Below are 12257 nucleotides of genomic sequence, written 5' to 3' on the forward strand. Positions count from 1 at the left end.
GAGGTCGCCGACGCCGCCGGAACGTGCGGCCGGCTGAGCGAGTGAGTGTTGCTGTTCGCCGCTGGGGCGGCGGGAGAGGGTCGGCCAGCGGGGATCCCGTGGGGTCGGGGTGGGGCGCGCTGCCGGCCGGCCGGGCGCTCCCCGCGGCGGGGTCCAGTCTGCCTGCAGGGAAGACGAGGCTCCCCCACCGACCCCAGGCCGGGAACCTCTCAGGAAGCGGCACCTACGGCACGGGCAGCTTTCCCTACATCTGTCCTCTTCTCGCTCTCTGTCCTGAAGTGACTGCCCGTTCCTTAGGTCGGGTTCTGAAGACCTTTTAGAGAAGATCCTGGCCTTGGAGCGGCACCGGGGACTGGACCCGGCCCATGGAGAAGCTGCCTGAGCAGACGTCCCCGGAGTCCCCGTGTCCGTCCCTCGAGCAGGAGCCTCGAAAGAGCAAGGGTGAGGAGAGCTGACCTAGCTGCTTTCTTTGTCTAAACTTTGTCCTTCCCACCGCGGCCTCAGATCAGATGGACACGATTAACCGTGCGCTTAGAATTACCCTGGTGCAAGACACTGATTTTTTTTTTTTTTAACCTAAAACTCTATTACATGTAAATAAAGCCTATCACTAATGTTTCCTCTCTTCATGTGTGGAGCAGACAGACCTGCAGACCTGCAGCAGCACTGTCCATAGCACTAAGTTTTGAGGATCTGTTATTCCAGCACCTGTTAACTTGCTTGTCCTTTGAGAGGCTCAGTAAACGTTGTGTGAATAAAAGAATGAATGAACCCAGCCAAGTGTGTCCTATACCCCAAGTACCAGGAAAAGAGTGGGCTTCTCCCCCGAACCTGCCTTTCTTCATTAGGGAAGATAAATTTTCCACCCAGGATGTAAACTTCGAGAGGGTACCTTGCCTGTGGAGTACAGTAGACAGGCCAGACACCTGCTGATGGAAAATGAGGTTAAACTGTAAACATCAACATTTAAATTTCAATCTACCATCCCACCATTATCTCGTATATGCTTGGCCTTTAAAAAAAGGTGGATTTGGATTATTTAATTGAGGGACAAAGGCTTAGATGATCCACATCATAGATTTTGAGATGGCTAAGGTTTGGAGGATTTTTCTTTCACATATTTAGCTTTCTAATTCTGTTTTAGGCTGATTTTTAACTCAGATATTCTATTGAGTTATTATTATAAGGTGCTGAGACTAAGTTGAAAGAAAACATACCTCTGTTGCCCCCCCCCCCCCACACCACACATCAGCTTAGAGTTGAGTTGGAATAGTTATCTGTGAGAGACTACAGGACAATAAACAATGTGGACGTTCACCTATCAACTGGGTATTGGCCCAGGAGGCCTTAGAAAATCATATATTTGGCCTTGAAAGAATTTAGAGTAAGAAAAGAATCAGAGTTTAGGTAAGAGGGGATAGGCCCTTATCACAGGCTCCTCACTGCTAGTCTTTCTAAGGCCAAGTGCCTTAGTTGCCATCCTAAAATATTTATTTGTGTTAGTTCACAGTGCTCACTGCATTCAGTTCATTCTCTGTAACCTGGCATTCAGGGTCCTCTGCAGTGGGGTTTCAACCCAACTTTAAAGTCTTTATCTCAGTGTTCCCCCAGACAGACCCTGCAAGACTCGTGTGTCTGCACAAGGTAATGCCGAAAACACTTTGCACTATCCACCATTGTGCCTTTGTGTCCTTTTTTTGCGTCGCTGTCTCCTACATTCTCTGCCTACCCAAACCCCACACATCCCAGTGTCCCATGCTTGAAACCTCAGTGCAGGGCAGCCTCCTCCATCAGGTTTCTGAAGCAGACTGGTGGCTGCCAGGAAGGAAACAAACACATGCTAGAGATGTGGAAACCTGTAGGACTTGGTGGTTGACTAAGTAATAGAGGGAAGTTGGGTGTAATCACCTTTGTTCCCTTTGCTATCATACCTCTTAAAAGTCTTCACCAGTTGCTGTTAATTTTGTAACTGCCATTCACTTGGTGCAGGGCACTGCTTCTGCTGCATCGAAACTGATTATATCCAGGTTGCCAGTGGCTTAACTAATGAATCCACTGGACATATTTTTTTTTTATCCCTAATTTTAATTTTAATATATTTTTTTAATTAAAAATTTTTTTTTTTTTTGGTCTGCGTTGGGTCTTCATTGCTGCCTGTGGGCTTTTCTCTCTAGTTGCGGCGACCAGGGGCTGCTCTTTTTTGCAATGCGTGGGCTTCTCATTGTGGTGGCTTCTCTTGTTGTGGAGCACGGGCTCAAGGCCTGCGGGCTCAGTAGTTGCGGCACACGGGCCCCAGAGCGCACGGCCTTCAGTAGTTGCGGTGCATGGGCTCAGTAGTTACGGCGTGCATGCTCTAGGGTGTGTGGGCTTCAGTAGTCATGGCGTGCTGGCTCAGTAGTTGTGGCTCGCGGGCTCTAGAGCACAGGTTCAGTAGTTGTGGTGCACAGGCTTAGTTGCTCCGCGGCATGTGGGATCTTCCTGGACCACGGCTCGAACCCGTGTCCCCCCGCATTGGCAGGCGGATTCTTAACCACTGCGCCACCAGGGAAGTCCCATCCCTAATTTTTTTTGACCCTTTAGTATTTCTGTTGATGTGATCACTGTTCCTTGAAACTCTTGTTCTTTGGTTTTGGAAGCACCGTTTTCTCCTGGTCCTGCCACTTGCCTTCTCAGGGTCTTTCCCATTCCTGTTTCTCTGCTCCCTTCCTTCCTTCCTTCCTTCCTTCCTTCCTTCCTTCCTTCCTTCCTTCCTTCCTCCCTCCCTCCCTCCCTCCCTCCCTCCCTCCCTTCCTCCCTTTCTTCGCTGCACCATGTGCTTTGTGGGATCTCAGTTCCCTGACCAGGGATTGAACCCGGGCCACTGCAGTGAAAGCGCAGAGTCCTAACCACTGAACCGCCAGGGAATTCCCTCCACCCATTTCTTAAACACTGATTTTCCCCAAAGCAGTTCTCAGCCCTCTTCTCTTTCACCCTCGTGGGTGATCCTGTCCCCTTCTGAGACTTCAGGTTGCACTCTGTGCTGAACCAGACATCTGTAAGTGTACTTCTGGACTCATTCTTTTCTGCCATCCCCCACCTCCCTACCTTCCAGTGACTCCCTTGACTAATTTTAGTAGGTGCTTTTCCCAAACCAGAAAACTTGGATCATCCTCTACATTCTCCTTCCCTCTGTATTCATTTGGCCACCAAATCCTGTCAGTTTTTCTTCAGAAAGGCCTGACTGTTGCCTGTCACCACCACCTCCTCATTTTAGGCCCATTTTATTTCCTTGGAGTATTGACACATCCCTGTGCTGTTGGTAATTTCCCCCACTCTCAGCTGCCCATATTATTCTCTGCCTATAGAATAAAGTCTCAAATCCTGAGTGTGGCGTATATGTCTCTTCATTATGTTTTTCAAAAAAAATTGTTCAGCGTGACTTTATTATTGTTTTTTTGTCTTTTCATTATCTGGCTCTACTCTTATTTTTTCTGCTCTATGTCCTACTTCCTGCCCACACGGAGCATACATCTCATTGAATTTTTTATCACTACACCTTAAACTTAGTATTCCCTTTTATGTTTCTGAGCCTTAACATATGCTGTTGGTTTTGCCTACAGTTCTCTTTACCTTGTTGATCCCGATCATAGTTCAAGATGCAGCTTAACGTCATTCTTTGAGGATGTCGTCCGCAGTTCACCTAGGGAGGGGTTGTCATTCCTAATTGTGCTTTGAAACAGCATTATAATCTCTTTACCAGAATATTGCACATAGTCAGCGTGGTACATATGTTTGTTGAGTGATTAAATCAAACAGGAAGTGTATTAGTTTCCTACGACTGCTATGACAAATTACTGCAACTGCATGGCTTAAAACAACTGTATTTTCTCATAGGTCTGGAAGCTAGAAATCCAAGAGGGCCAGGCTTGCTCTGAAGGCTCTAGGGAAGAATCCTTCTCTGACTGCTCGTAGCTTCTGGTGGCTTCCAGCCATCCTCCGCATTCCTTGGCTTGTAGCTGTATCGCTGCAATCTTGCCTCCATTGTCACATGGCCTTCTTTCCCATGTGTTTCTGTGTCTGAATCTTCCTCTCCTTTCTCTTAATAAAGATTCCAGTCACTGGATTTAGGGTGCACCCTAATCCATTATGATCTCATCTTAACTAATTACCTCTGCAAGGACCCTATTTCCAAATAAGGTCACATTCTAAGGTATACATAAATTTGGGGGTGAGGGCTCTGTTTGACCCAGTACAGGAAGCGTTGCTCATTTCTTCTGCTGTTAGAAGTAAATGTACTTGGGATCACACAGCTTTGTAGTTAAGCTGCTTGAAGAACTGTGTAGATTTCCCCCTCCCTTTAAATTAGGAGCAAATCAGTCTAGAAATGTTTCTTTAAACCTTCATCCACAGGGACACATTTTGTTTTTTTTTTCTTTTTGCGGTACGCGGGCCTCTCACTGTTGTGGCCTCTCCCGTTGCAGAGCACAGGCTCCGGACGCGCAGGCTCAGCGGCCATGGCTCAGGGGCCTAGCCGCTCTGCGGCATGTGGGATCTTCCCGGACCAGGGCACGAACCCGTGTCCCCTGCATCGGCGGTGGACTCTCAACCACTGAGCTACCAGGGAAGCCCCACAGGGATACATTTGATGAGCCTGTTATTCCACAGGGCAACTGCTCTCTTCTTGGGCTTCTCTAGCTCTGTCTCAGACTGGCCACTGTCTGCAGAGGTATTCCAGAGGGTCCTGCCGTCCATCAGAGTTTGGATCCAAGTTTTTGATATTTCTTATATAAGTGGCTCAGACCCATGAGGAGATATACCTCTCTGAATTCTATTTGAGTTTCAGTCCTGAAGACTTTATGAATGGTCAACGTGGGGCCCTCCATGATTCATAGATTCTTCTCTTGATGGAGTAGAACTTCCTTACAATGGATTGCTAGGAAATAATCAGGAGCATTTTAAAGCACCTAATGTGTGCAGAGTTCTTTACATAGTACTGGGGTTGGAGGAAAAGAAATGGAAGACACCTCTTATTCTAGAGGTACTTTCAAAATAAATTGAAGGGAATACACACATACAAAAAACTAAACATATTTCTAAGGAGAGGCCCAAAGTCGATGTGGTTAAATGCCATGAGGAGAGGGCAGGAACTGTATGCTTTAGAGATTCAAAGGAACAATCACTTCCAGCCGGGGTTTGGAGCAGGGTTAAGTTTGGGGAAGGAGGCTGCCTTTGATCTGGGTTCTTGCAGGGTAGATAGGATTTTGATTGGTGAAGTTGGAAGGGAGGCTGATCCAGGTGGAGGAAGAAGGTCGAGCGGAGAAGGAATTGCGTGGGGAGCTAAATGTTCAGGAAACATTTCAGAGTAACTGGAGCATAGAGTAGATTGATAAAGGATGAGACTAAAGGCAGAGCGGAGCACGAGTGTGCAAAATGAATGCCACGCCAAAGAATTTAGATTTGCTTGGCAGAAATTGAAGTATGTGAGCTTTGCTTAACAGGAGGCTGAGCAGATGAGCATTGCAAATCAAGGAAGAGATTCTAGTTTGTTTAGTGTGAGAGGTGATTAGGATCTGACTTTAGGATATTAGCAGTGATAACAGGAAGGCAGGGGAAAAAGAGTATTGCTACGTTGTAGATAGAAGCAATAGTACTTTTGTTTACTGAGTGGATATGGGGACAGAGAAGAGAGTCACTGGTCATTATTTACCGCACCACCCTCCCTTTTATTTTGAAAAATGTTGAAGTTACAGGAGAGTTGCAAGGCTATCGTACCAAGTACTCACACACCAGAAGTGTATGTGCAGGTTTGGGATAGGTTGATCTCAAGAAACTGGTATGAGAGCCATCGTGTGGAAATGTCTTTTTCGATTATTGGAGATGCTCTAGCTGGTCTACGAATATCCCCCGTCCCAGTAGATGGGAACACCATCCCTCCTGCTACACAACCCAGAGAGAAACTTTGGTTTCTCTCATATCCATATCCGTCAGCCAGTAATCCTGTCCATGCGACTGTCAACGTTTCTTTCCAGAATCCAAGTGCTTCTTACTACCTCCTCTGCCACCGTCTTGGTTCAGGTCGCCATCATTTCTCCCCTGGATTATCGCAGCAGCCTGGTTGGTTGTCCTGCCTCTGCAGTTACCTCCCTCCAGCCTCTACCCAGCATGGCAGCCAGTGTGATCCTGGTAAAGTGTCAGCTCTTGTCTTCCTCTGGTCAGAACCCTCCAGTGGCTCCCCATCTCACTCTGAAATAAACCTCTTACAGACCTGTAGCCTACAGGGTCCTGTGTTCTCTGATCCCCCTTCTATGTCTCTGATCTCAGTTCTTACTCCTCTCCCCCTTGCTCATTCTGCTCCAGTCACACTTGCGTCTTTGAACACCCAGGGTCTCGCACTTGCTATTTCTTCTATGTGTAATGCTCTTTCCCACATATCCTTATCTCCTTCAAGTCTTGGCTTAAATGTCATTTTCTTAGTCCTCCTTTGACTGTGATATTTAAAATTGCAACCCTTTTGCCCACTGCCCCCTGGCACTCTAATCCTTGTTCCTTGCTTTTTTCCTCTATAACACTTTTATGACCTTTTAACAGTATGTAATTGACATAGTTTACTATCCATCTCCCTTAGTAAAATGAAAGGTCTTTGAGGATTTTTGTGTTTTGCTTACTGACGTATCTCAGAGTCTGGAACTATACCTGGCATGTTGTTAGTGATCAATAAAACGTACTGACTGTTACATGACTTAAAGATGAATATTTCAAGAGCTGTAGGAAAAGGATCACCTTCACCTTCATGGAGAAGGTGATATTGAACAGGGCCTGAGAGCAGTGAGATTGACATCCTCGACTACGTTGCGCAGGCTGTCAAATTTCGGGCAGTGGGCCAAATAAAAGGCACATCCTCTACAACATCCCAGCCTTCACATATTATGAGTAGAGTGGTTCAACAGATAGTAAAGAGGCTTTGTGTAGGGAGAAGATCAGAATGAGGCTGGAAAGACAGATGGGGGCCAGGTCAGGGCGGTAGAGAAGAAACCCTAGTCCCTGCTCCTCAGGAGCTTGCAATCTGTCTGACAAGTAAGGTAAACACACGTGCAAGGGGACGTAAAAACATTAAACCAGCAATCCATTCACACCTGGTAGAATAACATCGAAAAGATAAGAAATAAAAAGTGTTGATGAGGATGTGGAGAAAAGGGAACCCTCATGCATTGTTGGTGGGAATGTATATTGGTGCAGCCATTATGGAAAATGGTATGGAGTTCCTCAAAAAATTATAAATGGAACTACTGTGTGATCCGGCACTTCTGGGTATTTATTCAAAGGAAAATAAACCATTCTCTCGAAAAGATATCTGCACCCACAGGTTCATTGCAGCATTACTTACAATAGCCAAGACATGGAAACAACGTAAGTGTCCATCGACGGATGAATGGATGAAAATGTGCTATCTGTACACACAATGGAACATTATCCAGCCATAAAAAACACGAAATTCCTGCCATCGCAACAGCACGGTTGGACTTCAAGGACATTATGCTTAGTGAAATAAGTCAGAGAAGGACAAACACTGTATGACCTGACTTGTATGTGAAATCTGAAAAATCCAAACTCATAGATAACAGAGAACAGATTGGTGGTTGCCAGAGGCGGGGCGTGGGGAGTGGAAGAACTGGATGAAGGGGGTCCAAAAGTACAAACTTACAGTTATAAGGTGAATAAGTTCCAGGGATGTAAGGTACAGCTATAGTTAATAACACCATGTAGTATATTTGAAAGTTGCTTAGAGAGTAGATCTTAAAAGTTCTCATCACAAAAAAATTTGTAAGAAAACCAGTATCCAAATTGAATGTACAGAAGATGAGGGCATGTCTGGAGGTGGAGAACAAGTGTAAATATGGCTCTGTGAGACCAGATACTTCTTAAATTCCTTAAAGACAATGACCATTCCCTACTAAAATCAGGGTTGCATATGTTTTAGACTTTCACTGCTGATGGAAATGATACTACATTGGATATTCCTCAGCACCCCCTTCTTCCAGAAAGATCCCCCAAAGCAGAGGGCCTTCTTTCTGTAATATCACTACACTTAAGTAAGCCATATTTAATAAGTAAAACTTAAGAGGAGAAATGTATTACAGTAAACAGGAGATGTTTTTCTAAGGTCTCCCTTAGATACAGCTAGGGTGCAGAATTTTTTGTTTGTTTGTTTTCAAATTTTTGGCCACACTGCATGGCATGTGGGATCTTGGGTCTTAGTTCTCTGACCATGGATTGAACCTGCGCCCCCTGCGTTGGAAGGTAGAGTCTTAACCACTGGACTGTCGGGGAAGTCCCCAGAATTGGTTTTTGTATGTTCTCTTAGAGTTGAAATAGATTTGGAAGTATTTCTCACTACCCCGTGCTTCATATTTTAAACAACTTTCCCCCCTATTCTCCCCTCCCTTCCTCTTGCAAATCCTCCCAGTTTGTACCATTTCTAAAAGATGCATCTAAGGTCCGAGTATGTCATGTTCATGAATGAGCATGTGAGCATCTGTGTGTAGAGAGAGGCTCTCAACAGGAGTGAGGAAGGTGCTGGTGTGTGATTACAGGAAGGGAGCCTTCCCTGTTACCACAGTGACAACGCATGTGACCAGGGTACCGTGTGGACAGAACCTCTGTGTGAGGTTCTTTTATTTATCCGCTCAGGCCCTGCCCCTCCCCACACAGAGCCCCCAGCATCACTCTTCCTGTGTTCTGAGATAATCCCACTTCCCTCAAACTCTGCTTTCCTATTCTGCTAATTCCAGTATATCTGTCTGGTCAGGGACTTCATATATGAATCCTCACTTTAGTTTCCCCACCACTTTCTCCAAATCTGCTCAGCTTGTATCCATCTTTTCCTCCTATTGTGAGGCCATTTTTCGTACTTTTTTGAACCAGATACCCTGGAATACTTTGATCATCCTGTTTCCCACAGGGAGTTTTTATTGTTACATATACTTTTTTTGTATTTTCCGTCAGATGGTGAGACCTGGACTGAGGATCAATTAATTATAAAGCAGAAAACTCTTGAAGTAGGGACACAGCCACATGAAGGAGAGGAATGTGAACGAAACAAACATGCGGGACCCTATGGGTATGGACAGAATTTTGGTCATATCTCAGACTTTATCCGACAGCCACACATTCTTATGGAAGAGAAATCTCAAATGTGCAACACTTGTGGCAAGCTATTCAGACGGAACACATACCGTATTCAGCACGAAAAAATCCACACACAGGAGAAGCCTTATGAGTGTCATGAATGTGGAAAAGCCTTTGGCCATAGTTCAAATCTCATTCAGCATCAAAGAATCCACACTGAGGAGAAACCCTACGAATGCGGTGAGTGTGGGAAGGTCTTCCGGCGCAGCTCACACCTCATCCAGCATCAGATCATCCACACGGGGGAGATGCCTTACCTGTGTAATGAGTGCGGAAAAGCTTTCGGTCGGAGCTCAAGTCTCCTTCGACATCAGAGAATCCACATTATGGAGAAGCCCTATGAATGTACCGAATGTGGGAAGGCCTTCAGCCAGAGCTCAAATCTAACAGAACATAGGCGAGTTCACACCAGAGAGAGACCATACGAATGCTGCGACTGTGGGAAAGCTTACAGTCGTAACTCACACCTCATCGAACATCAGAGAGTCCATACAGGGGAGACTCCTTATGACTGTAATGAGTGTGGAAAATCTTTCAGTAGGAGTTCACTCCTTATCAAACATCATAGAATTCACACTGGAGAAAGACCCTATGAGTGTAGTGAATGCGGGAAGGCCTTTAGTCGGAACTCCCACCTTATTCAGCACCAGAAGACTCACAGTGGGGTAAAACCTTCTGAATGTAAAGAATGTGGGAAAACCTTCAAGTACAGTTCATACCTTATTGATCACCTGGGAATCCATTCATGAGAGAAACTGTGAATGAAGTGAAGGTGGTAAAGCCTTTGTTTGGAGTTCAGCTCTTAGCGAACATCAGAGAACTCGTGCTGGGGAGAAAACCTTTGGCTGTAGTGAGTGCAGACGGCCTTCAGTCCTAGCTCAACTCTTACCAAGACCTGAAAATCCACATAGTGGACAGATCTCATGGATGTGTTCAGTGCATAAGTACCTTTAGACAGAGTTCCCGCCTTACTCAGCATTAGCCAGTTTGCTTTGGGGGAATGATGGGTATGGGGAGAGCCTTGCTATGTGTCAGAGAGGGGCACGAAAGGGGCGTCATCTGACACTACAGAAGGAATGACTAAAGTGGAAGCTTAAGTTAGCACTACTTTTTATTTGATTTTGAGGATCTACATCAGAGGGAGATTCTATGGTTTTTTTTCACATCTCCATAATCTTCTGCCAGAAATGGAATGGGTTAGGTCCATTCCAGGGAAGAAAGAATCAGGGCATTCTGGATTCAGACTCATAGATCAGGAAAGCTGCAGTGTGACCTTTGAATCCAATAGCTTTCCTTGTATCTCATCTGTCCTGTTGGTTGTAACTATACATGGAAGTGGCTCTTGGGTCTTCTTGGACCAGCATTTTCCCTCCTCAATGTCCTGCAGACTACTGAATCTCTTTTTGTTTTATATTTCATAGATGCTTTTAGTAAATGGGCAAATTTTCTAAGCCCAGTAATTTCTCAGTATAACATGTCATGGGCTTTGTTACGTGTCAACTCCGGTAGGCTGAAGTGCATTTGTCAGATTTCCCTTTCTTGTATTTTTCGGTTTGTGTGGTCTACAAGGGAGATTCTTGGGAGAGCTGGAGGGCAGAACAGAAGCAGCAGTAATTTTGTAGCTCACACATGTCACTGATCTGCTGACTCACCTCACTGGCACTGGACATGAAACTAGTGTACCTTCCCCAGGATTCTTTTTTGCCTTTACTGGGCCGTGGTTTTCCTTCTCTGATTGAATCCTAGTCAGACACATGCTTACTATCCTATGAGAAGTACACATTTATTTCAAGTTTAGGTAGAGAAAAATGGTTAGCTTCTGGCTGTTTTTAAAAAAGAACCTCAATAATAAGCTTCAAGATTTCCTATCAGGAAAGCTACTGTTCAGACTCCTTTATAACAAAACTTCCATCATAACCTGAGGCAGAGCTTCACTACCGTGTAATTATCGAGGGAAAAGTTTGCAAAGTAGTTGAATAGTATGATACATGATCGACTGATAAAATTTTTAAAAATCAAAAATTTGAGCACCAATTTATCATGAATATTTTAATAATTAAAGAAGATTCCCAAAGTACCTCTAGTAGGCAGTATATTTTAGATTTATTCTAGGCATCTGAGAGAAATATCTACTTTGTTGTAAACGTTTATGTTTTGATTACAAAAAATCAGATTAATTTTCCTCCTGTTAGTCTGGATTAGTGATTACCTAAAATATCGGTGAAAACTATACTTATGTTGTAGACTCTTGAAATTGAAAGTTGCCTCTGGCTTGTATACCTTTCCCTGCCTGGTCTGGTGCTATGCACACAGGTGTTCAGTGGCTGTGGAGTGAATCTGTTTACTGGAAGCCAAAGTCTTCCTGTTTGTCTCCACGCTTCTCTGCACTCCCCCACCTTTCTCCCCTGTTCCTGTAGGTGATTACCACACTACACAAGGGTCACCTTGCCATCTGGACACCCTGAGTAGACTCTGTGAGGCCAGGTCTGAGCCCTCAGCCAGCGGGCCCACTTACTCCATCTGGCATGTAACCCTCTTCGAGTCCCTTCCACCCCTTATACCACAGAAAGGGCACTTTCCTTCTGTGGGGTCTGAGAAGCTTCTGGAATAAGGCAGGGCTTGATGAGTGGGGTCTGAAGGCCAGGTCGGATTCTGACTGGCCAAGAAGGGCACCCCAGGACAAGGTAAGTGTGTGGGGTCACGTGCCAGGCTGCAAGAGCGGAGGTGTCCCTGGAGGCCAGGAGAGGGGAGAAAAGAGTTTGCCTAGCAGTATCAAAAGCACTCAAGCAGGGCTCTGGTTCTTTAGGCACAAATATTACTAGTGGACAGAGTAGTTCATCAAGCCGTTAGAGCTCAGGTGAACACGAGGGTGACCAGCTCATACCAGTTTGCCAGGACTTTCCCAGCCTTAACATCGGACATCCCACATCCAGTAAAATGCTCAGTCCTCCGCAAACCAGGACGGTGGATCACCCGAACCCATGTGACCTCATTCTCCCCCCCCCCACCCCCGCCACCTCCAATGGCTCCTAGCTGCAGCAGGACCCAGTAGAGCAGAGATTCTTAGCTTGGGTTGCCTACTGGAATCACCT

General features: G+C 45.5%; 2 protein-coding genes across 2 annotated transcripts in view; both read left to right on the forward strand.

Moving 5' to 3' along the window:
- LOC309973170 (uncharacterized protein) lies at positions 1-10584 on the forward strand. The gene is made up of 3 exons (XM_082857176.1): positions 1-41; positions 280-441; positions 8983-10584. Exons 2-3 carry the CDS (start codon positions 366-368, stop codon positions 9912-9914), a joined length of 1008 nt encoding a protein of 335 aa, XP_082713302.1. The 5' UTR covers positions 1-41; positions 280-365; the 3' UTR covers positions 9915-10584.
- The window catches only part of TMEM225B (transmembrane protein 225B), a gene marked incomplete at its 3' end in the record, with an annotated part of 19538 nt that continues 16525 nt past the window's right edge, over positions 9245-12257 (forward strand). The window contains exon 1 of the mRNA XM_082857177.1: positions 9245-9345. The remainder of the gene's footprint in view (positions 9346-12257) is intronic.

Source organism: Leucopleurus acutus (assembly GCF_964270905.1).
Source record: "Leucopleurus acutus genome assembly, chromosome: 16".
NCBI classification, from domain to species: domain Eukaryota; kingdom Metazoa; phylum Chordata; class Mammalia; order Artiodactyla; family Delphinidae; genus Leucopleurus; species Leucopleurus acutus.